Consider the following 26291-nt stretch of genomic DNA (forward strand, 5'->3'; position numbering starts at 1 on the left):
TACATCAACTTTGTTGACTATGAAAAAGCATTCGATAGCGTGGATCGAGAGACTCTCTGGAAGCTCCTTCGGCACTATGGCATCCCAGCAAAGGTGGTCAACCTGATTAAGAACTTATATGATGGCATACACTGTAGAGTGATCCATGGAGGGCAGCTTACAAACAGCTTCCAGGTGCGAACCGGAGTCAGACAAGGATGCTTGTTGTCACCATTTCTCTTTCTCCTTGTCATTGATTGGATTATGAAGACATCCACTTATGAGCGTAGGAACGGAATCCAGTGGACGTTGTGGACCCAGCTTGATGACCTGGATTTTGCCGATGACCTTGCACTCCTTTCGCATCGCAAACAGCAGATGCAAGAGAAAACCAACGTAGTGGCAGCCATGTCATCACAGGTTGGCCTCAACATCCACAAGGACAAGACCAAGATCCTCAAGATTAACTCCATCAGTAATGACCCAGTCACACTGAATGGAATCCCTCTGGAAGAAGTGCAGTCCTTCACCTACCTAGGCAGTATCATCGACCAACAGGGTGGCACGGACGCAGACATCAAAGCAAGGATTGGTAAGGCAAGAGCAGCTTTCTTACAGCTCAAGAACATCTGGAGCTCTAGAGAGCTGTCTTTGGCAACAAAGATTAGACTGTTCAATTCCAACGTGAAATCAGTCTTATTGTATGGAGCTGAAACCTGGAGGATAATTAAAACAACCACCAGGAAGATCCAGACCTTCATAAATAGTTGCCTTAGAAGGATTCTCCAGATCCGCTGGCCAGACACCATCAGCAACATCTACCTCTTGGAGAGGACCCATCAACTTCCAGCAGAGGAAGAAATTAGAAGGAGAAGGTGGGGTTGGATAGGAGACACACTACGCAAGCAGCAAACCAACATCACTAGACAGGCATTGCGGTGGAACCCCCAAGGCAAGCGGAAAAGAGGCCGTCCAAGAAACACCTGGCGACGCGACCTTCAGGCTGATAGCATAAAAATGGGCTATACCTGGAACCAGCTAGAGCAAATGGCCCAGGATAAAGGACTCTGGAGATCTGTGGTTGGCGGCCCATACCCCGACTGGGGTGACGGGCATGAGTGAGTGAGAGTGAGAGGCCTAAATTAACGGCAGCCTCTTAGGCTACTCCATGGACCACACAGTGCTGCCTGAAATCTCCACAATGGTGCAGCCCAACCTCAACCCGCCCCTACCATGCCCAGCCCCACCCTGGTATGTCCCCTATGCTAGAGCTTAAGAGGGATCCTCATGCTATCTTCTGCAGTGCCTGGGAGAACTGCCCTCCAGGGGGAGCCAGGGCGTTTAGGACCATTTTGCCTGACATAAAGGGGCTGAAGGGGGGGTGGTGGTGAGAATCTATGCCTCTATTTCCCTTATGTGTAAAATGGGGAGAATACTTATCCACTTACGTCATAAGGATGTAGTGAGGATTAATTCATGATTGTAACATGCTTTGAACGTTTAAAGCAATATATAAATGTTAAGTATTATTAAGAGAATAGCACAGAATTTAGCTTGTATAGAGCACCACTGACTTCGCTGTACCCATGAGCAGCCATTTGCTGGATCAGGTTCTAGCTTAGTAAGTGGTAATGGGTTTCAAAAACATTGCTGTACATATTCTTAGGCAAAAATAAATAAATATTTGTAAGGATGTGAAAAACTAAGTTTGAAGAGACAGTTAGACCTGAACTTTTAATTTATTCTTTGTGAATGTATTTTGTCTTTTCCCCATATAGCCTTTTCTGTGGTCAGACCAGGCTAAACAAGGTCCAGGTGTACATGTATCTGATATAATCCCCCAAACAGAATTGCTTTCAGCTTTCCTCCCACAGACTCTTCTTCCCATCCTAGCCCGTCTTCCCCAGATATATTCTCACATTTTCTGACAGTCCTGCCTAATCTAATGTCCCTTACACCTACTTCTTTCTAGCTCCAAGGCTGAACCCATCTTCCTCCTACTCCTGCGTCCTCGATCTTTATGCCAAGGGAGATAGCCCAACACACTCCAGAAGGCAGTTGGTTGGAACCACTTAACTGTGCACCAAATTGCCTTCTACTCTGATTCTTCCTCACTGCCATGTATGGAATCCCTATGATCATGGTACTGATATCCCTCAGTCCTGCCACAATTTATTCCATAACCTTGTTTTTTGAAATATTATTAAAATCAATCACAAGAACAAAAATGGAAACCCTTTTCCAACAGTTGTCAAAACACGTCACTGCAGTCACCTATCTGCCACACATGGGTGTGTATCATGACAAGGACATCATGACATTTGTGACAATGCTAAATGTGAAAGAAATAGGAAAAGACTGGCTACTTACCTTGTATAGTATCTGGAGTGTGTGGTCCCTTGGTGTATTCCACTCAAGGTGCCCATGTGCTCCATGCACAGACCAGAAGATATTTCATTAGCAGTGTCTATTGGTCCATGCCTGTGCCTTCTCTTCCTCGTGCTCTGAACAAGGCTTATAAAGGGCAGTGCAGACTGACCACCTTTTCAGTTCCTTCTCTGCCATGAAAGACAGGGGTAGGCAAACATTTTGGCCTGAGGGCCACATCGGGGTATGGAAATTGTATGGCGGGCCATGAATGCTCATGAAATTGGGGCTAGGGGTGCGGGGGGGGGGGTGAGGGCTCGGGGTGCAGGAGGGGGCTCCAGGCTGAGACCAATGGGTTCAGAGGGCAAGAGGGGGATCAAGGCTGGGGCACCGGGGGGCAAGGGGTCTGGCTGGGGGTGCGGGTGCTGGGGATGAGAGGCTTGGGGTAAAAGAGGGGACTCTGGGTTGGGATCGAGGGGTTTGGAGGGCAGGTGCGGGGGGATCAGAGCTGTGGCAGGGGGGTTGGAGCACGGGGGGGGGGGGGGCGGTCAGGGATGCAGGCTCCAGGCGGTGCTTACTGCAAGCAGCTCCCAGAGGCACGGCCAGGCAGCTCTATGTGCTGCCCTGTCTGCAGGCGCCACCCCTGCAGCTCCCATTGGCCGGGAACCATGGCCAATGGGAGCTGTGAATGGGGCAGCATACAGAGCCACTTGGACATGCCTTTGTGTACTACACAGGAGCCAGAGAGGGGTAATGCCAGCAGCTTCCTGGGGTCTTGAACATTCTAGATACCTATGCAGGGAGATTGGGGGGAGGGTACCCCAGCCTCTAAAAAATTCACTAAAAGGAACCCTAATACTAAAATCAAAATTTTATCAGGCTAACACCATTTACAACTATTTACAAAGTTGTAAAGAATGCTAGGTAAAGCTGCGGACGCTAGCAAGTTCCGTCTGAGACCACTGGCAGCAGAAAGGAACTAGAGAGATGCTCCCTGTAACCTTGCTTTAGAGCCCAAGGAGGAGAAGGGAGTAGGTGCAGATCAATGGATCCTGCTAATGAAACATCTTCCAGTCTCAGGTGCATGGAGTGTATGTGTACCTCTAGTGGAATACACACAGGGACCATCACTCGAACAAGAAGGTGGTATTGCTGAAGTGTATGCACAGTGTATCCATACACAAGACTCTTCTTTTTAAATGTCAGAAGAAATTCTCCTAGGCACATGGCCCTTGTTCTCTAAAACTCAAAATTAACTGGAACAACCTTAACTGGTATCAGAAGTTTCATAAACGTACAAGGCCTCTACCAGTAAGTCTAGGTCACAAAGGAAAACAGTATCATGAGAATTTCATAGCTAAAAAAGGAAAGTTCTTAGATATATAAAAAGAGCATATTCTGCTTGAACTTTTAAGGTTATAACAAAATCTGTTTTATTTCGTTTTGGGACATCTGCCTTTTTAAAAGTCTATCAGTGTCTCATATAAACTTACTGACTGTAGTACTATACACCAGGAAGTATAGCACAGTTCAAGAGCTGAAGTGTTAAAATAAGATTGAAAAAAAGGACATAAGATCTTTTGATGTTGCTTTAAAAAAAAGTTACAAAAGTTAAGAATTTGTCAAATGGAAGTAAACATTTGAGCCCAAGCCTGCAAATGAGCTTGTGACTGCTATGAGCTCTCTTTGAAGTCAAGGACAGGTGGAGAACTCACCTTGCAGAACCAGACACCCTGTTTTATATTAAATACTCCAGATTTTTGCATGAAGTGACTAGCTAGAGAACTCTGATCTAAAATATTTTTAAATACAAAAGAAGAGGAATGAACAAAGCTTTGATTTCAATATGTCTAACTTGCTGAGAATCCTCAATTATCTTTAGAGTCATTGGGAGTTGAGGACCCTCAGCACCTCTCAGAAGTTGATCAGCACCTCACAGTATCAGCCCTGATGTGTGGCCAGTGAAATGAAATATATGAGCTAAGTACTCAGGCTCTGATTCAGAAAAGCATCCCTATTCAGGAAGGATGCTTAACTGAACACTTAAAATTAAGCAAGTTGCAATGTTTCCCTAAAGCAGATCCTCAGGAAAGAAATCACCTTCATAAGACAGAGACCTTATCAGACATTGTTTTGAAAAAGCACAAAACAAACTGCAGGTAGGTGTCATACAGTTTACATTTAGAAGTATCAACTGGAAGCTGATGGATGTCAGTGACACAACTTCATAACTGAATGAACTTGAATTGAGTCTTTAGGATTCAGTTGAGCTAAAAAACTGCAAAAGGAAATTCAAAGAGACAGCCATCGGGCCATGTTTTAGGAAAAACAATGTTGACTTAATATGTCAGGAGCATACAAAACAGAGTAGACCTCCCCCTCTCCCCTCCCCCAAAGATGTGTTTGCTGCAAATATTTTTTGTAGCCTGTCTAGCCTAAATCTCACAGAGTTAAAGGCTATCTACAAGCTGGTTGGTGACACAGAAAACAGAAATCCTATGTAACAAGATTTAGCTTTAGTTACTTTTGAAATTTGCGCTCAAAGAAGAGGGACCAAACAATGCAAAAATGTCTAGTCATGGGCCCAAATTTTGGGTTTGCATGCATAAACAATTCCTAATGATCTTCATCATGGTCATGTAGAGGCATCTGATGACACAATTTGGCCCCAGGAGGAGTAAAAATGCTGAATTTCAGTTCAACAAACTTAAGTGATGGAAGTACAAATCCACAAATCTATAAGCTAAAGTTTCTCTCTAAAGAATGGTTTAGTTGTCAGTCATGTTTACATAGTGTAGCCCTTTGAAGATTTAAAGTATTTCATAAATATTAACTAATTCATCATCAGCACCCCTTTATAGTATTTTTCAGTGTTACAGTATTTACTTTTCAGTAAAATAAGCATATTGACAGGAGTTTAAGTTACTCAATCATGGTCAAACTGCAAGTCATTAGAAGAGTTCAAAACAGAACCCAAAAACTAGTCCTCTTCTCTCATCACTAGGCAACACAGTTGCTTCAAAATTATCTTGTTTTGCTATTTGACAAATATCAACTTAAAAGGCTTTTCTTATTTATCTTTGGAACCAGTACTGTGGTTTTACAATTAAATGAAAGGTTTTATTGTTCAAAAACTCCAATTTAAGATGTCAAATTCTTCAATGGAAGTCCCATTGGGTACATTCAGAGAGCTCTCAGTGCAGTCAATGGAATATACATGCATAATTCAAGTGCTGAGTTGGGACCTAGGGATAATAACTATTCTTCAAGGGGAGCTTTAACCACCTACAGTGAAGAACATTTTTCTTAAAAAGAAACTTTCACTTCTTGGCAAGTTAGTATAGAAAAAGTTTGAACACATTTCTCCATACTGTATTGTTCTAATATGAATTGTTGCAAAACAGCTTGAGCGCAGAGGGAAGAAAAGCTCTAGAAATAAAATTAATTGTTATTGCTATTATGGAAGTATCCATTAACTTTATGAATCTGTTTTAGCATCTGCTAAACTGGCTTCTGAGCTTCTATCTACATACAGTAAAAGGCTTCTGCAGGCCACCCAATAAGCATCCATAAATTAGCACAAACTAAGGAGGATACACTTGAATTATGGTTTTAATCTTTGCCATTGCTTGGATTAGAATAGGACCCTTTCCATCTTGTAGTGGAGTCTCAGTTTATGTGAATATAATAATTTATCAAAAAATATAAACTAGCAGAAGGGAAATGCAGAGTGAAATGAAAACAAAATATTAACAAATGAATATTATCATGCAATATTAATGGACAAATATTTTTATTTTGTTTTTAGACCAGTATCGAGTGGATTTTTAAAAAAATGCAAAACACAATCACTCACAAATTCCTGAATGTTATTCAGTATAAAAAGGCTGCTGACATGTGTCAAACACAAGAGAAGGCAGAGATTTATGTACTTTGGACTCAGGATGAGCACCTATATCACCATTTTCCAGCAGGATCAGAACATGGTTCATGGAATATACAAGAGGTTGGATTACAGCACAGCCCTGTCTCTAACTGTACATAGCAGTCTTTCAACCCAGGTAAAGAGCATCATGAAAAGTTACATCTACCCTCAAGTGAAATCTTTGATCTATATTACTGTAGTGTGTTCATTTAAATAACTCAAGTCAGCCCATAGTCAATGGCTCGGCATTAATTTAAGCAAAAGGCTAGTCTAAAATCTCACAGAAAAAAGACAACTCCCACCTGTTCATGCTCTCTGTATGTGTGTATATATATATCTCCTCAATATTTATTCCACTCTGTATGCATCCGAAGAAGTGGGCTGTAGCCACGAAAGCTTATGCTCTAATAAATTTGTTAGTCTCTAAGGTGCCACAAGTACTCCTGTTCTTTTTGCCAATACTTCTGTTAGTCTTAAAGGTGCCACAGGACCCTCTGTTGCTTTTTATAGAATTTATGAGTTTGATAAAACAAAGGGGTAACACACAGCATAATTTGTTCCCTGAAATTCATGAGCAGAAGTGAAATATCCTCATATAAGTTTGAACACAGCTCTTTTCAGATGTTTAGAGAGAGAGCGAGCGAGTGCGCGCGTGCTAGCATATATACACGTGTGTGTCTATCTGCACTATATATGCATATATAGTGCAGATAGACACACACACATACACACATTAGTTAACACCTACCATTCACTAGACTTTACAGCCTTCCAAATAAGGGTTCTGCAATCCAGCAATGCCAGCTCAGAAATTGCCTAAGGATTTGCAGCACAGCAACACAAAGCTGAGGAGCTCTGCAATAGTTTATAGTTTCAGAGGTGCATAGCGCTAAGGTTGCTTGTGTTTCATGTCCATAAGCTCTCCTGATAGTCCATTTTAGAAGGAAAACAATGGCTTGGGTGTAACTCTTGGGTTATCTTGCAGGATAACTATCATGGTGATCAACACCATTCTCCAGAAAAACTGCAGTCTTCTACAGCTAGAATACAAAAGCAATTATTGAACAGTAGAAAAGACTGGAAGGGATGAAGGATAAAGATAAAAGGGATGAGGAATAAGGATAAAAAAAGTATAAAAGAAATATAGGCAGGAGGGGGAAGTGCTCTCATCACAGACTATGAGACTGGTTGTGGTCAATGTGAAAATCTGTCCTGAAAGAACTGGGACACCAAAAAAGCAAGAATAAATAATAAAACCCTGTAGAATTCTGAATCCTTGTAGCAAAATAACCTTGAAAGAAAGATGTATGAAATATGTTTCTAATTCACCAGCTACTTACACAGTTCAAATCCCTATGAATACTGCTTATCTATCAGAAGTACTGCCATAACAGATATTACATTATCACTTTCTATTAATATTTGTTCTCTTTTGCCTTTCCTCTGCCCTCCACCTCCCACAACATGCCCTCCCCCACCCCTCCAAAGGAGGAGGCCACCAGGGTTATTCTTTCAGGAAAGAGCACTGCTGGCACTTACAAATGTTTTCCTTTCTTCTGCTGTAACAGCTGCAAACATCTCAATAAAGTAACAGGGAAATGGGTCACATTTCAAAGGCTGATCAGTTAACACTTACTCAAGGCCCTTTTGAATTTTTCATCTTTGCAAAAAGCTTTTTTCCTTATAAACACACTTTGTGTTACTTCTATTTGAATTATAAAAAGTGTCGTTTTTGGACTGACCTTTAAGAGAAGATTTATGAATATGCTACATGCAGCTCACTGGCAAAGCTGCAAATAATAATACAAAAGGACTGTCTATTTTGTAATACATGTGGGTAAGTTAATATGTCCATACACTGATTCCTACAGCATCTATCTTCAAATCTAACAGTTCTGTTGCTGTAAAACTCCAATAGGATGCCATTTAAAAGTTCACATGCAAATCCATTTAACATTAGAGACATACACAATTTGAAGATGGAAATGTCACCTATGTTGTACATTATGTACTACCAGTACAGGAATTACAAGATGGCTCTTCTGAAAGAAAAGTCTTCAATTATTTTTCTGAGAATTGCAGCTACCCTACAGGCTGACTTATGAGAAAAAGTTTAGCAACCTAGCTAACATCTGAAATGCTCTTTCACTGCCATCAAAAATAGTCATAGTCAGCAGGCTCAACAATTCACACACATGTTACTTTTTAAAAGCCTGATCCAAAGCCCATTGAAGTCAACGGCAGTCTTTCCATCGACGTCAATGAGCTTTGAATCAGGTGCAAAATGATTTAGGAACACATACCTCTCAAAGACACACACTTGAAATCATTTGAATTCACAAAGATCATAAATAAGATACTTTTAATGGGTCTTTTCCATTAGGAAGTTTCACAAAGAGCTCCTTTCCACATAAATTCAGTCCCTTGACAGAACAACCAGCTCTTTTCTCCTCTGGAAATGGTGAGTCACAAGACTTCAAACACATTTCACATGAGAAATGAGGAACCTGACAAACCCCTTCCGATGATGCATAATTCAATGCTTAAGCAAGACAAATCAGAGCTTACCAACATAAACTCACAAGGTGCTCCTAACTAGAACCCTTTCATGAAGAGCAACCTCAAATCAAAATAAAATCAATCATTAGGACATTTTTTCAAACCAAACTCATGCTAAACTGAAATCGATCCCAAGGACAACCTTGTGATCATTTCTGGAGAGGAGATCAGGCCAATATGAATGGTCAAACAATCACTAGTGTTGCTTGTGCTCAAAAGGAGTCTTGGGTGGAATTTTCAAAAGGGCTTATATGTAGTTAACTTAACTCTGCTCCAACTGAAACCAATGGGAGTTTTACTAGGAGTTTTACTATTAACTTCAGTGGGAGCAAAGTTAGCTCAATGTTGAATCATTTTGGACATCCCACTCTCTCTCTTTAGGCAGTATCCTACTATCATTCTGGAACTGCCACTGCCATCATTATGAAGCTGTTACTGAAATCAGCAAGAACACTGTTAAAAGCAATGGCAGGAATGAGCCATTTTTATACATCAAACTAATGCACCACATTTGACATTAGATTTAAATTAAGTTCAAATGCTTTCAGTTGTTTGCACAAATGACTTAGTCACCACCAGCAGTAGACTGCTAGAAATTATGTTACCAAATCCAAAATAAAACTAAAAAAAAAAAAAAAATTCCAACACTTAATTTTGTGCTTCGAATTATTTATGCACAGAAGAAACTAAACAAGAGACACATTCCAAGCATAAGACCTGATCCTGCAATGTGACCCACCCTCCAGGATTCTACACAGATGTCTGGTGTCCAAGTTAGCAAATCAAACTGCAGGATCAGAGCCATATTTTGTGAAACACATAATTTAATAAATAAAAACATGCACATTGATTTAGAATATGCCAATGACCACGCTTGCACATGTTCTTGGGTTTTCAAGAAATATCTTTAAGCATGTCGAACAAGCCTGGCAACAGTTTTGAACTTCCAAAAGATGAAGCCGCTTATACAGTGGTCACCATTACAGTCAACATTTGCCAGTTGCTCCCACTTTAATTGACCACTAAAGCAAAATCTTCCCCTCAGGTAAAACTCCCCGTAACTTTAACAGGAGTTTGGTTATGTTAGAACGGCAGGAAGGGTTCCATAATGCACAGTGTTAAAGTCATCTCTGTATTTCTGAGCTGGATTTCCTTACCTGTGGACGTAATGTAACTGATGTACAGAATCAATCGCTATCACCATTTCAGCCAAATAAAAACGAGCCATATCTTCAGGTAACCTGTCCTCAAACTTGCTAAGCAGGGTGAGCAGATCTCCTCCAACATAGTAATCCATAACCAGGTACTGTGAGTAAAGGGGAGGGGTGGGAGACACAAAGAAAAAAAAAACTGTTTACACAATGACTCAAAGACCAATACAATCCAAGTATAGCTAAGGGACTGCAGACAATTATTAATACTTTAGACGCCACTGAAGTGCTCGTCATGACATTTTCTTAAAATAGAGACAAAACATTAAAAGAAGCATTTAAAAAAATAGCCTTCATAAATGTAACTTTTCAAATAACCTTTGACATTCCTTGTTATCCTGCAAACCATAAACTTGTTTTTAGCAAAAATTTTTTTGTAAGGATTTCATATTTACCTATGTCCAAATAAATTAAACAACAAGACAGGGAAAGTGTCTGTCTGGTTCATCATTCCAGAATCAAACAGACAAGATCATGAAGTTAAGATGAGAAGATTACTCACCTTGCAGTAACTGAGGTTCTTTGAGATGTGTGTTCCTGTGGGTGTTCCACTCCACGAGACAGTGCGTCCTGGCGCCGTTGATTGGAGATTTTCAGTAGCAGTGCCTGGTCGGGACGCACGCGCTCAGCTGCTGTCTCGCGGTCTCGTTAGAGTCTGCCTGAACACGCGCGTCCCACATCCCCCTCAGTTCCTTCTCTACCGTAGAGACGTCAGAATAGTACTCCAAAGTAGAGGGGAGGAAGGTGGGAAGTGGAGCACCCACAGGGACACACATCTCAAAGAACCTCAGTTACTGCAAGGTGAGTAACCTTTTCTTCTTCGAGTGCTGTCCCTGTGGGTGCTCCACTCCAGGTGAATGTGAAGCAGTACCCACTATGGCTGATGGGACTTTGGAGTTGTGGCAGTGACGACTGTAGACAATACTGTGTGGCCTACTATGGTGTCTGCCTTGGTATCCTGCATGATAGCATAATGTTTGGTAAATGTATGTTCAGATGTCCACGTGGCCGCCTTACAGATATCAGGAATAGGTACATTATGGAGGAAGGCAATGAATGTTGACATAGCTCGAGTAGAATGAGTTCTGATGCCTTCAGGTGGTTGGGCATTCTGAATGCGGTAACAGGAGCTGATGCAGTCAGAGATCCACTTGGAAATGCGTTGCTTAGAGATAGCCGCACCCTTCAATCTCTCGGTAGTGGAGACAAATAGCCGCGGGGACTTATGAAATGGTTTAGTCCTGTCTAGATAAAAGGCAATTGCTCGTCTGATGTCAAGAGTATGTAGAGCCGCTTCGTGCGGAGTCTAATGAGATTTGGGATAGAATGCAGGTAAGTATATTGGTTGGTTAAGGTGGAAGGACATCACCTTAGGGAGAAATTTAGGTGGGGTCGCAAGGTAACTTTATCTTTAGAGAAGACTGTGTAAGGAGGGTAGGCCATCAGCACTTATTTCCCCTAGTCTCCTTGCTGATGTTATAGCAACTAAAAAACCTACCTTCATAGACATGTGGAGAAAATATGAGGTAGCTAAGGGCTCGAAGCGAGGTTTCATAAGATCGCGAAGAACTAGGGTTGTGATTCCAGGCAGCTGCCGATGGATAGATCTCAGGGTAGAGATTTTTCAGGCCCATGAGAAAGCGTTTTATGGTGGGGTGGGCAAAGAGTTAATATTCGTCCAGAAAATCATGGAAGGTGGTGAGGGCCGCGAGGTGTACTCTGATAGAGCTGAGTGATAGCCTGTCCTGTTTTAGTTTTAAAAGGTAGTCTAGGGTGTTAGGGAGGGTCACAGTATAGGGTGTCAAATATTTATGGGAGCACCACATGGAGAAGCATTTCCACTTCTGCAGATAAGTCTTATGATTGGAGTCTTTTCTACTATGCAGGAGGACATACCGGACTTGCTCAGAACATGCTAGTTCGTGGGTCTGGAACCATGAAGAAACCACGCTGTCAGGTGGAGTTTCTGGAACAGCGGGTGAAGAAGCTGGCCATTGTCCTGAGAAAGCAGATCTGGTCTGTTGGGGAGAGTCCACAGAGGACAGATGGACATGCGGAGCAGGTAAGGATACCATGTCTGTCTCGACCAAGCTGGAGCAATAAGTATGACTTGGGCCTTGTTGTCTCTGATCTTGCGTAGAATCCTGTGTATCAAAGGGATCAGTGGAAAGGCGTACATGAGAGAGTTGTTCCACGGGATGAGGAATGCGTCTCCTAGGGATGCAGTCCCAAATCCCGCTCTGGAGCAAAATAGGTGGCATTTGTGATTCTGGGTTGTGGCAAAGAGGTCTATCGACGGAGTGCCCCAGTGGGAGAAGAGCTGTTGTAGTATCGTGGGATGTAATTCCCATTCGTGTTCTTTGGAGAAGTGTCTTCTGAGTGTGTCGGCTGTAGTGTTGTGACATCTGGGTAGGTATGAAGCAGTAATTTCTATGTATCTTGCATCTGAAGAAGTGAGGTTCTTACCCACGAAAGCTTATGCTCCCAATACTTCTGTTAGTCTTAAAGGTGCCACAGGACCCTCTGTTGCTTTTTACAGATTCAGACTAACACGGCTACCCCTCCAATAATTTCTATGTGGTATTGTATGCACCAATTCCACAATCGGATGGCCTTCACGCATAGGGAGTGTGATCGTTCTCCCCCGTCTGTCGATGTAAAACACACATGCTATATTGTCCGTTAGGACCCGGATAGATTTGTTCTTTGTGAGGGGGAGAAAGTGAAGGCAGGCTTGTCTCACTGCTCTGAGGTCTAGAAGATTTATGTGCAGACACGTCTCTGGCCAGAACCAGCGGCCCTGTGCCGTGTGTCCCCCCAGGTGCACTCCCCGACTGATCAGGGAAGCGTCCATGGTGAGCATGAATGCCGAGGAGTGTTGCTGGAAGGGAACACCATGCAGAGGTTCTCTGGTCTTGTCCACCAGTGTAGGGAAGCTAATACGTTCACTGGAGGAGTTAGCATCATGCAGAAGCTGTGTCTGCTGGGTTTGTAGCTGGAGTTGAGCCAACCCTGAAGACATCTCATGTGCAGCCTGGCGTACTTCACCATGAAGGTGGTGGCTGCCATGTGGCCAAGGAGCTTTAGGCAAATTCTTGCCTGTATTCTGGGATGAACGGAGAGCATGCGTATGAGATGTGTAATAGCGTGGAATCTGTTGTGTGGGAGTGAGACTCCGGTTCGGATTGAGTCCAGGTGAGCTCCGATGAATTTAATCCGTTGTGTAGGTGTCAGGGTGGATTTTGGGAAGTTTATTTGCAGGCCTAAGCTGTGGAAGAGGGAGATGGCGAAATGGGTAGCTCATAATGACTCGTCGTATGAGTTGTCTTTGATGAGGCAATCATCTCCATAGGGGAAAAGTATGATCCCGTGTCTGCCGAGGTGGGCCACGACTACGGCTAGGGTCTTGGAGAATACTCTTGGTGTCTGCGCCTAGGAGGTCTAGTGCAATTCCTGGCTATATCGTATGGTCTAGGCTGGGGCCGGTGATATTGTTGTGCGCGTGGCCTCTGATAAGGTTGATACCGTTGTCTCCTGGGAAGGGATGGGTAAATGCCCAGGGTGTGCAGAGTTGCTCTAGAGTCTTTCATAGTGTGAAGGACTTCATTGTGTTGTTTTTTTGGAAAAAAAGCTTATCTTTATCAAAAGGGGAGGTCCTCCACTTTGGTCTGCAGGTCTTTGGGGATACCGGATGCAGACAGCCAGGAAGATCTGCGCATAACCACCGCAGTTGCGGTAGTGCGGTCTGCTGTGTCCGCCATGTCTAGAGATGCTTGTAGGTCCGTTCTGGAGACCAATTGGCCCTCGACAAGGACTGACAAAGTCTGCTCTTCTGTCCTCCAGGATATGGGAGGTAAAATCAAAGAGTTTATTCTAACTGTCAAAGTCATAGCTTGCACGTAGGGCAAAATAGTTTGCAATTCTGAATTGCAGAGTGGAGAAGCTATAGACCTTGTGGCCAAGAGGTCAAGGCGTTTGAGTTCATTGTCTTGCAGGAGGGCCAGTAGTGCGGCTGTTTCGTCCTGTGTGTCGCTGCATTCACTACAAGAGAATTTGGTTGTGGATGGGAAAATAAGAAGTCTACGTCCTTAGCAGGAACATAATATTTACGTTCAGCCTTTTTGCAAGTTGGTGGGATAGAGGCTGGAGTCTGCCAGAGGGTGTCAGATGGTTCTAGGAGTGTTTCGTTTATGGGGAGCGCAATCTGTGAGAGCGCAGAGGGTTGGAGGATTTTGAGGAGTGTCTCCTGGACCTCCTCTAAAAGGGATGTCCTGGCTGAGTGCCACCCTCTTGAAAAGTTCTTGGAATTGTTGTCCACATTCTGTGGAGGCAGAAGCATGAGGGCTCCATCTGGAGCTGATGGAGACTTAGGAGTCCGTGAATCAGGGTGTGGTCCATAGCCCACCTTTAGGGGGGTAGGGTAGTTCAGGCGCTCTAGAAGTAGATGGAGCTGGAGATAGAGGCGCAGAAGAAGCTTGTGGTCTGGTGGAAGAAGCATGAGGATGAGTGGCAGCAGGAGCTGGCCAAGGGTACCACTGAGGACAAGGCATGGGATAAGAGAAGTTAGGTGCCGCCCACGAGGGGGCGAAGTAGGGAAACTGAGGCTGATGGTTGTGAGCCGTGACCTGAGGTGCAAAAGGTTCCAGTGGAGGAGGAGAGGCAGGTGGGGAGAACTCTGCCTGCTGCTGCATATCGGGCTCGCTGTCAGTGAAGGTAGTCAGGTCAGGTGGGGAGAGCGGCTGGTCAAAGAGTGAGCACTGTGTGTCAAGGAGCGGAAAGTCAGGCTGAGTGGCCACTGAGATGTTGTCCTGACTTAAGAATTGTTGCTGCTGCTCCCTGGGCTGTGATCCTGCTAAGCGTGGTCTGTGCTCAGAAGCATGCACTGACTTCTGTTTTGCTTTCCCCGGTGCCGCGGGTTGTTTGTAGGCGCTCTGCGGGAGGTCTGCTGCTGCTGCTGGAGTGGCAGGCAGGCTTGGTGTGGACGTTCTTGTCGGCATCGGGGCAGAACGCGCTGTTGGCACCAGGTCTATTTTCGGTGCCGAGGAGACCTTCCCGGTACGGGAAGTTGGGTCCCTGCCTCTGCGCGAGGCGTGGCTAAGGTGCTGGGACGGTTGGAGGCGCCTGCCTTCAGCGCTGTCAGCACTGAGGGTAAGGATCTCGCAGGAGACCCTTTACCCTTTTGAAAGTCTCTGGACGGAGACAGTTGGGCTTCCTGCCTCTTCGCATGAGAGGGTGAATCCGCGCTCCCGATCGGGTCAGACCTGGCCGGGGAGCGTGAGGGAGAGAGTTTGCTATTGCCGGTCTCCATAGGTGGCTGTAGAGATTTCTCCATCAGGAGCATTTTCAGCCGCAAGTCCCTGTCACAACGAGCCCTGGTTTTGAGGCTGGTACAATGAACACACTTGGCAGGGTCGTGTGTCTCGCTGAGGCACTTCACACAGCGTAAGTGTCTGTCGGACTGTGGTATACAGTCTTGACAGGAAGCACATTTCTTAAATCCTGAAGACCCTAGCATTCCTGCACTAGGAACGCCAGGGGAGAATGTGTCAACGGAAGACAAATCTTAGGAAAAAAGTTTTTTTTGTTTGTTTTTTGTTTTGTTTTAAACTAGGTAACTATTCTAAAGGAAGGGAAATAACTGGAAGTGTTACTAACTAACTATTTCTAGGTCTTTGTACTTGTTTCCTTCAGAGACCAGGGAAGAGGATCAGCACTGCCCTGAGTCCCGTCTTCAGCTGAGGACGGTTGAGAAGGAACTGAGGGGGGTGTAGGACATGCGTGCTCAGGCAGACTCTAACAAGACCGCGAGACAGCAGCTGAATGCATGCCTCCCGACCAAGCACTGCTACCAAAGATCTCCGATCAATGGTGCCAGGACGCACCATCACCTGGAGTGGAGCACCCACATGGACAGCACTCGAAGAAGAAAACTCAGTTTCTCTTATAAAAATCTCCTTAAGTGGAATGCAAGAGTCTTAAAAGTATTAACTGGAAAAAAAATTGGGTTAGCACGGGATCTTATTTAGGGGCCACACATTTCCCAAAACAGTTTCTCTAGTTTGATGCAATTTCTTCTTCCCCACCTCCTTTAAATGATTGCATTCAGAAAATAAATGCTTTACCTTAAACCAGTCTTGTGATAGGGAAGGACCAACAGATTCCCTGTTCATAGTACTGGGTCCTTGTAGATGCATAGTGCTGGTTCATAGTGCATTATAATTCCATATGCTGTTGACATTGTGTACAGTATAAGACATATCCACACACAGTGAAAGGGATTACTATTTTGTAATTTCAATCACAGAGAAAAGCAATTTTTGAGTTTACTGATTTAAAGTTAAGTAAATGTGTTTCCCAATGAAACATAAAATATGATTGCAACTGGATGGGATGATCACAGATTTTGAAGAGACCATAACCCCTCTTCATTTTCCTACATTATGCAAACTAAACTCTGAAAATGCATTTAAATTTATGGTCAAGATGACCTGAAGCAGATCAAATAAGCTAAAAACTTTTGAGGCTTATGAGTACCTCATTTTTCTGTAACTGAAAAAGTCCTCCAAGGGCTTGTCTACATAGCAACACAGTGAGGACTACTGGGGTGTGAACTGTGGAGAGCTCTAATGTGTTGCACCCTAACTGCTCCTTGTAGACTCTGCTGGTGAGAACAAAAAGATGCTAATTCGTGTTGATGGTAGCATCAACACAAACTAGGTGCGTTTTAGTTTACGCCAGAAGGTTTTACACAGGGCAGTTAGAGTGCAACACATTAGTGCACTCTACAATTCATATCTCCAAAGTCTTTACTGCTTCCATGTAGACATGGTCTGAGAGTCTGGAATCAGGGATAGCACTGAAAAGGCAAAGTGGGAAAAGAAAAAAAAGCTTAATTTTCTGGAATTTCATCAGCAGCTGAATAAACAAAACTGGCACCGTATCATCACCGAAGTGTTTCCATCACTGTTGCTGAAAAACCGTTATAATATCTGTGACGCTGGCAGACCCTGTGCCAGCTCTTGCCAGGGCCCCATGCCTCACTGAACACTGACAAATGCACAGCTGGAAACCAGACTGGCTTACCTGTGTGCTAGTATACTTAAAATAGATATTAGAATTGTAAGAATGGTTTTGTGTTTAGACTTTACGGAGAGCTTGTAGGATGCTGCATGTGTTAATCCTACTTATAGGATTGCTCTGTAACTATAAAAATGTTTGCTAAAACTGTCAATCCCCCACAGTGAAGAGAGAAGCATTACCAAGTGTGAAATGCTAGTTTACCACAAGAAGTGTTATCTCCTCCCCAACAAAAGAAGGTCTCTAGACATCAGACAAGCCACTACGGACAAAAGACTTTGTTGGATTGCTTTCCCCACACCCCTGAAGGTGGTATGTGCACAAGCCCTCATCCCATCACAGCATGAACCCTGGGGGAAGGCAATAAAAGTGCCTGGTTAAGGAGAAATTGTTATCCCTATACTGCTTGATCTCTGAGGGGCAAAGATTTCTAGGCATAAGCAAGGGATCTCCAACTGAGTTTAGCTTGGGTTAGCTATAAAGGACATATAGAGTTTACTTATTATAGAAGTTTCTATTATCTTTTCAAATCTAAGACTAACTCATTTGTGTACGTTTATCGGCTTTAACCTTGTAAACATTTCTTTTTCCTAGTTAATAAAACTTTTGATAATTTATTATAGTATAGGCTACAAGCATTCTCTTTGGTTTAAGAGCTGAAATACAGTTGACTTGGGATAAGAGACTGGTCCTTTTGGGACTGGGAGTAACCTGAATATTATTGTGATTTTTGGTGTAAGGGACCATCTATCACAGAGACAAATTTGCCTGTGTGGCAAGATAGACGGGAGTGCCTAAGAGTAGTGTCTGTGACTCCATGTTAAGGCTATTATAGTACTTTAGGAGTTCACACTTGGTACTTATTTGGTGAAATCTAATTATAGAACATACAGCCAGTTTGGGGTTTGTGCCCTGTTTCTGGACAGTCAGCCCTGAATTTGGAACTCAAACTCATGAGCCACTCCAGATGGCATGACAATACCTTTTCTGTGAAACTCGGAGGCAAATTTGGATTGTTCCACATACAGTGTGTAATTAGACTATCTGGCCCTGTCAAGGCTAGAAAAACTATTTATGGTTGACAAAGATTGCTAACAGTATGGGTCCCCCTAGAAAAACATCCAGCTGGGTTTGAAAATTGTCTGGATAATCTGCATAGGACCAAACTTTTCAACACCTATTACAGAAAGCAAGGATAATATAACCTTGATCATCATGATGAAAGACTAATTAATTGATCAAATTTTCCACCAAAATTCACAATAATACTTGAAGGTCTCCTACTCAAGTTCATTCCTTTATTTACTATTTCTCTATTTTCAAGGAAAATAGTGTATATCCATGTTTCCAATAATCTCTCTTTACAGTAGGATACAGTGATCTAGGAGTAATATATCACAAGGGTATGGTGCTGTATATTTTCAATTTGCCTATTTCTAACTTCAATGCCAACATTTTGTGGATAGTCAATTTCATGGATGTTCCTTCATAGTCAGTCAGTCAATTTTCCTTTTTTTGTGTGTGTTTCTTTTGAACAGCAACAGAGGAATGAAAAACATTTTAAAATAGGACAAAATGATTGCCAAACCCAGAATAATTTCACAGGGAAATTCAGGACAGGTAGGGAATCTTGTGCCTTGCCCGCCTAAGAGGCGAGCAAGACAATGGGAGAGGGGGATCTCCCCAACATTAGAGTCTATATCAGTGAGGAATAACGTTTACCCCTCCATATTTGGTCATCCTTAAGGTTTTTTGTTGAAAGATTTTAGTCGCCGTTTGAAGAGGAAACAGATTCTGTTGAAAAGAAAAGTAGTTTTGGATCCTGTGTTTTAGAACTCCACTGACTGTAACAACTTGAAACATATTGTGACATCCTCCTGGGAACCATTTTTTAATTTACCAATTGTGGTGGAGAAATGAATAAAGTCTTTCCACAAAGTCTTCAAAATATTGATAATCAAAATGTTACTGTGTTGCTGTCTGCCACTGAGTTGCAAACCTGCTATACTGCGAGATGTCTTGCCAGCATGCCTTACACAAGGCAAATAAGCTATGGTCACTACTGCCCTGAAAAATCAATGAAATGAGATCTGTAATATCAGAAAGCCTCCCAGGTAATACTTTTTAAAAACTGCAGTGGTTGTATACAGAATGTGATGGTTATTAACTGATTTGCTGTGTAGTGGTTTTGTTCTCATCCATCCATTCTTTAGTTATTGCTAGGATTAGATTTTTATTGGTAAATGTCGGTAAACATCAATTTTGCTGTACACACACACACAAACCGACAACAAATATTTTCACCTTAATAACAGAAAATTACGGACAGGCAAAGAAAGAAAAATGCTGCTTGAGAACGCAGAGTTTGTATATTTTGACGTGATCATGACAATTTGTGTTTTAACTGTTATAAAGCTTTAACTTTTTGAATCTCAACATCTACTATCATAAAATAATTATTTTCTGACACTCCTCCATTAATTTCTGTGAAAATTTACATCAATCAAAACAGAAAAAAATGCTTAAAAATAAACATTGATATTAGCCATCAAAATTATAAGTAACAATTGAATTCTGCCAAGCCTACTTATTGCTGAGAAAGAATGCTGGAAAAAACTGCAACAGCATTCCTTTTTCTTCACTGAAACAGGATCTTTTGTATTTGTCTACAGCAATCATTCACCCTTTTTAACACAATATATTTGGAAGCCATTCAAAAAAATGTAGTTGATGCAACCATAAATACAAAGCGATTTTTTTGTTTGCTTGTTATACAGCACTTTTATAACTTCATTCTATTATAAAAGAAATTTTTCCAGGCGTAACAAAAGCAATAAAGTGATAACAAAATATCATCTAACGCCCAAGCCTATAAGTAGTCACATTGAAGTCATTGGGACTAATCATGTGCTTGAAGTTAAGGGTGTGCATTAATATTTTCAGGATCAAAGTTAAATTTGTAAGGTGAATTTTTAATGCAACAATGGAGTGAATTCTTCGGACAATATACGAATCACTGCCTCAAGTAGTATCATTCATTCACATAAATGTATTATTTTTTTCTTCTAAAACCAAGATTGTTAAGAAGATCAAAGAAAGAATATTAGGAAGAGGAGATTTCTATTTTTAAACTGTTCTTTATCTATACAGTAGTAAGGTGCAGTTCAACGGATTTCACAGGTTGGTTGGCTGGTCAGTTCTCATGTTGTCAGATGAATAGTGTAGAGGTCACCAAATGTCTTATGTACCTACATCATGTTCCATCCTGAGCAAAGTAGAAGAACTAAAAGCTGACCATATAAATTCTTTATATATCAAGTATATACACCTTTATATATATATATATTTATATATATATAAAACCCTGAGGAATTCTCAGCTATGCACATAAATTCCTTGGTTCTCGTTTGGCAGACCAAACAAGAGTTAGCCAAGGAATCTTTCAACCAAAGATGATCTGATTCTCTCATTTCCAGTCAGTTCTCTAAGATCTAATTCTCTTGTGTGAATACTCTTGTATACAGAGATCAGGTGAAAAAGGAAGCATACTCCTAGAAGGACTTAAAAATACTCTAACGTCCAAATTATGACTTTTTTCAAGCACTAAAAGACTGTCCTTTGAGTGACAACTGAATCAAATCAGCAAGTGTGCACATTTATACTACACTCATACAAGAGTCACAAGTCAGCATAAAGAACGTGAAATAGGAAACAGAGCAGGTCCAAATATTATTATTAATTCATTCTGCAACTCCAGCAAGGCCATTGTATATACTTTAAAAAAAATTTTAAACTGTCTCTTAATGGTGAATAGACAAAATACAAATACAATGATGAAAAAGAATTCACTCCACAGAAGTTGTTGAATGAATGTTGGACCAAAATATGAATTTATCTACACTCTAGCATAGAACAGTAAATATAATTAAAACTTAAAATTTACATTTGTATTAGTTTACGATATTAGTCCTTCAAAATATTCTCCAGTTTCTGAGTAACTTTATAGCAAATAATCTGAAAAATATTGTAACCTGATAACAAGCAGCTAAAACACCCTCAATTTTTATGATAGCAGTAAACCTGTACATGAGAAATTTAGAAGAGACTATACAATATGCTGAAAAGGAAACTTAGATATCATATGTAGAAATAAATTAAGATGCCACTAGGACACAGTAACCCCAACTCAGTTGTGCATATTTATAGTATGTCAAAGTCTTCTTCACAAAAATGTTCCTTACATTTTTTTTATACTTGTGCTTTCACAGTTGTGACAATAAAAAATAAAGATTTAAGGAAAAACTGAGCTGACTAAGCTGCAGATTGAAGTTTTCCATTATAATAAAAACTTCACTACCAATAAATTGGGCAATATATCCCTTTATAAAGTGTGCAGACCCATCATATCTAGTAATTATTTTTATGTACTGCACAAGTCACTACTGCACAGCATCACGATGCTTCCACAATTAAAAATCCAACTAATAAATTTTATAAAAACCTGTTTAAAAGGGTAAAAGTGCAAATTAAGGCTGTTAAATATGTATTTATTGCTGGAGTTTAACACAAAGGCATTCAATTCAGGTCATAGAGCTACCTAAATTCTGTATCACGGGTACTTTTCACATGTATATAATATGTATATAATATACTCAAAGCACGTATTAAAATACTGAGAACTGTTTGAAATGGGCCACCCTCATTACCACTACAAAAGTGATTTTTCCTCCCTTGGTATTCTACTGTTAATGGAATTGTCTCGTTAGACTGACCCCCCCCACTTAGTACGGCAACTCCCATCTTTTCATGTACTATGTATATATACCTGCTACTGTATTTTCCACTCCATGCATCTGATGAAGTGGGTTCTAGCACACGAAAGCTTATGCCCAAATAAATGTGTTAGTCTCTAAGGTGCCAGAAGGACTCCTCGTTGTTTTTGAGAATCAGACAGTTTTCCTGCCTTTTTCTCCCAAATGAAACTCTATTTGCAAAACTAGCACATGTTAACAGACCATCAATGATAAAGAATGGAAGCGACTCTGCTCAATGAGTACATTGAGGAAAGAGGCTAGATTAAAATTAGTTCTGGCTGGCGGCAACTCAACATATAATGTTTTCTTAATAATACTGCTGGCAGTCAGAACACAGTTATAGTTTTTACTGGTCCATATTACTCAATCAGGAAATGGAAAACCTGGGCCATGATCCTGCTATCAGATACACACAAGCAAAGCCCTGAACATGTGCAAAGACCAACTGAAGTTAAGGGAATGCTACAAGATTGCAAGAGGCTGTGCTCGTGCATCCAATTGCAGGATCATGACCAAAAGTCCCAGTTCTGTAAGTCCTACATTCATGAATTTCCTTTACCTTAAGGACCAAATCATACCTGCTTTACTCCAGTAACCTTACTGAAGTTAATGTGACTTCATCTGTGAAATGACCAGGAAGTAGCCCTTAGTTGCAAACTGGGATTTTAAAAATATATATATAAAACACCTACTAATGACAATGCTAAACAGAAGTAGTAAGACTTCAAACTACCAAAGTGTATGTATCAAGTGTACTTTACAAGACAGGAAAGTAAATACAATAAGCTTAGCAACACAATTCAAGTGTGCTACAATTATTTTCTTAAATGACAAAGATTTAGTAAAAATTGATCATCCTTTATAAATTAATTTTCCTTCTTGAATCCTATATATTACAGGATAACAGTTAAATATAATATGAAAGATTAGATTCTTTCAGTAAAATTTTATGATGCAAATACATTTCTAAAATGTACATCAACTTAAGTTTCAGCATCAGCATGCAATAATTCAGTTTACTATGAAGAGTACCGAATCACTAGGTTTTTAAACAGCTAAGTAACATCATAACAACCCAAGCTTTTCAGAACAAAACCAAAAGGCATTCCAATTACATTTCAGACATACTTCTTAACAAAAACGTATTTAGATACTTTCATCTGCAATTATAATATTCAGTTCTACGCAAATTGATTTTTTTTTAAAGTGGCTTTTTTAAGGTATACCGTGGCTTTCTGTACCCTTCTGGGACTTTTGTGGTTAAGCCCCCCAGCCAGCAGGAGGAGACAGTTCAGAATTGAAATTATGCCTCTCTACTCGTTGCCAGAGCCCAGTTGGGTGAATTTCAAATCAACAGGACTATTCCAGTTCCAAAATTGAATAACAATAATCAAGGAGATTAAACAAACTTTATATCTATCTCTAATTTCATAGCAGGATAAAAAATTAACCGCTACTTCATTCTGTGATTCAGACCAGGATTATTGGGACAAAGTAAATGACAAGATTATAGAAAAGGTACGCTAATATAATTGCAAGAGCACTCCCAAAGGACGAATAGTCAGATTACCTGATAACTACTGGTTACAGAAGTCTGCCCAATAATTGCAGACTTGTACAGAGAACAAAGCAAACTAGCATCTTGAGATATTCATGGCCAAATTCACTAAACTCCCTGACTAGTTTCCATACTAATAATGCATTTGACAAGGTTTTGATGCATATGGAGATTCAATTTCAACCATAGGGCTAACTGTTGCACACACACCATATCTGGATTTCAATATCACAGACTAAAAGCCTAAAATCACTTTAATAGATATTTAAAGGAACACTCACTAAATAGTTGTCATCCTGGAAGGCATAGTGCAATGTTGTGATCCACTGGTTATCTCCATTCACTAGTACATCCCTCTCTTCTCTAAAACAGGCTGTCTGAAGGGGAGAAAAGAATATTTTAGTTACAATAGATATTAGTATCAAACAATGCATGTATGTCATGAAATGGCAATCAAATACATAGGATGACATTACAAGATACATTTATCCCCCTTCAGTAAAAGCCATTTAATCCACACTCCTGACATGTTGAGAACATGGGGCTAGCAGTGTATCGACACTTTACATCTACTTGGAGTACAATTGTACTTCCCAGTTATTGTTCTTGGGATGAAGACAGAAAAAACAGACTCTTCTGCTCACTGAATCCAGATTACAGGTCAAAATCTGCTCACAGACCTGTTCACGGGGAAGTCAATGAGATTATAATATGGTATCTGAGGGCAGAACTAGCCCTACATGTGCACAATTTCTTCTGTGAGCTATATATGTTTCTATTATAAACACTCATTTTCAGGATTTATAACTTGTCCAAAAAATTACAGCCACACAATTGTACTGCAAGATTGTTTGATTCAGTACAAAACAGTGCTGTCTTATCTACAGCAACAAGACAATGTCAGATTCGCACCCCAACCTATGTATTTGCTGCATTGAAAAAAATACAGCAACACTCTTTATTTTAATCAGAGCTGATTCTCTGTGAGACTATTTGCATTATATAATTTATAAGCACAAATATGTTTATATAGATACACAAACACAATGACCCCTATAGTAATGCAATTGAAGTCCACAGGAGTAGGATCTGGCGCTACATATTATGGGTTTATTTCACAGCACTGTCACTCCAGGTTTACACTGGTAGTCATATTTTATATGCGCAATATTTTTCTAATGATTATAAATAAAGTAACCTCCAGCTACTTCCATCTTCCCCTCAATCTATTAGTCAAGCTAGCCGATTTCTTTTTGGCATCTTATCTGAGGGTTTGGCTATGTTAGAATTAAATTGACGGTGAGACATTCAGGAGGACATGTTAGAGACAGACTGAGATGCAAGATGGGATTGAAAGAAGCAGATTTACGAGTCATTGGTCTAAAGATAGTAGTTGAAATCATGTCAGCAGATGAGATTACCCAGTGAGAAGGTATAAAGCAAGAAGAGGAGCAAGCCAAAGATGAAGTCCTCGGAGATCCCACACAGGGTAGGAAAAGAGAAGAGGAGAAACCATCAAGAGATGCTCAGGAATTACTGGAGAGGTAGGAGAACCACAGGAGCACAGAATTGTGAAAGCCAGGGGAGGATAAAATGCTGAGAAGGAGAATAAACAGTGTCAAACATAGGAGACAGATCAAAGTGATTAGAGTCCCTGAGACTTGAAGAGGAAAATGTCAGTAGCAATCTTGGAGAGAGCGTATTTGGTAAACTAGAAAGGAAGGATGCCAAACTGAAGAGGATCCAAGATGGAACTGCAGAACAGGAATTCCAGGCCATGGCTGTAAATGATCTTCTATGAATTCAGAGTGAAAGGCAGAAGAGGCATAGGGTGATAGTTGAAGAGGCAGATGGACTTTTTTAGTTTTTGAAGATGCAGAGACCTGGACATTCTTGGATTTTGAGTGAGAGCTGGCTAGAAAAGGATGAAAGAGAGGAGGAGATTAGTAGATAGATGGATATTTGGACGTGTAGATGAGACACTCTGCCAAGATATACTGTAAATATTCTGCTACTCCAGATACACATTTAATCAGTTTCTGTCAATTTCATCAGCTTAAACCATATCCTGTGTCTTCATATTTAAGCAATAGCTTAAAGAAAAATCAAACTTTTTCTTCCTTATTATTTTTTCAACTTCATTTCCAAAAACAGCTAAATACCAGAATGAGTATGGTTATTGTTGGCAGTGAACTTTGGAGAGGGACAAATAAAGAGTGCAGCTTAATGATTTTTGCGTAGAGCTGAAGCTAAACTTATAAGAGCAACCAAAAAACACCAAATCTTGTTTTGACCAGTAAAATGAGCAAATGTGATACAGAGGTCATAAAGAAGAAACACTTGCTCACTTTTTACACCTGAATAGTAACTCTATGCAAGAGAGAATAGGAATAACTGACACAAGATTCACTAATAAAATACACCGCACAATAAACAAAAGATCTTTATTGGGAGTCAAATGAGAAACAGCATGAGGACAAAAAAAGAATTTGGGGGAAGAGTGGTTGGGGTTTTTGTTTTGTTTTGTTTAAGTCTTTGCCAGAAATAGAGAACAATGAGAAACTATAAACTCTTTGTTACTCCCACAAACATAATGACAAGTAAACAAACTGCATGTTATTACACAGATGCATGGAGCTAGTTTCTACAGTGAATCTATCTAATATTTATCGAGCCATCGTATCGGACACAAATTCACAAAAGATCTTGTATTCCTTGAGCACCCAAAACATCCACTCCTCGGCAGAATGTCTGGAGCTGGCAGCAAAAGCTTTTACCACAGTAGATCACATTTGAAATTT

The 26291-nt window shown here is 40.9% G+C and overlaps 1 protein-coding gene across 7 annotated transcripts in view; it reads right to left on the bottom strand.

Annotated features, from left to right (window-relative positions):
• The window catches only part of CDC42BPA (CDC42 binding protein kinase alpha), a 339222-nt gene that overhangs the window by 182923 nt on the left and 130008 nt on the right, over positions 1-26291 (bottom strand). For all 7 annotated transcript variants that reach the window (XM_054023831.1, XM_054023829.1, XM_054023836.1 and 4 more), the window contains exons 4-5: positions 23772-23867; positions 9988-10136 (exon numbers count right to left, since the gene is read on the bottom strand). In XM_054023831.1, coding sequence (XP_053879806.1) covers positions 9988-10136; positions 23772-23867 — 245 coding nt within the window. The remainder of the gene's footprint in view (positions 1-9987; positions 10137-23771; positions 23868-26291) is intronic.

This window comes from Malaclemys terrapin, chromosome 3, assembly GCF_027887155.1.
Source record: "Malaclemys terrapin pileata isolate rMalTer1 chromosome 3, rMalTer1.hap1, whole genome shotgun sequence".
Lineage (NCBI taxonomy): Eukaryota > Metazoa > Chordata > Testudines > Emydidae > Malaclemys > Malaclemys terrapin.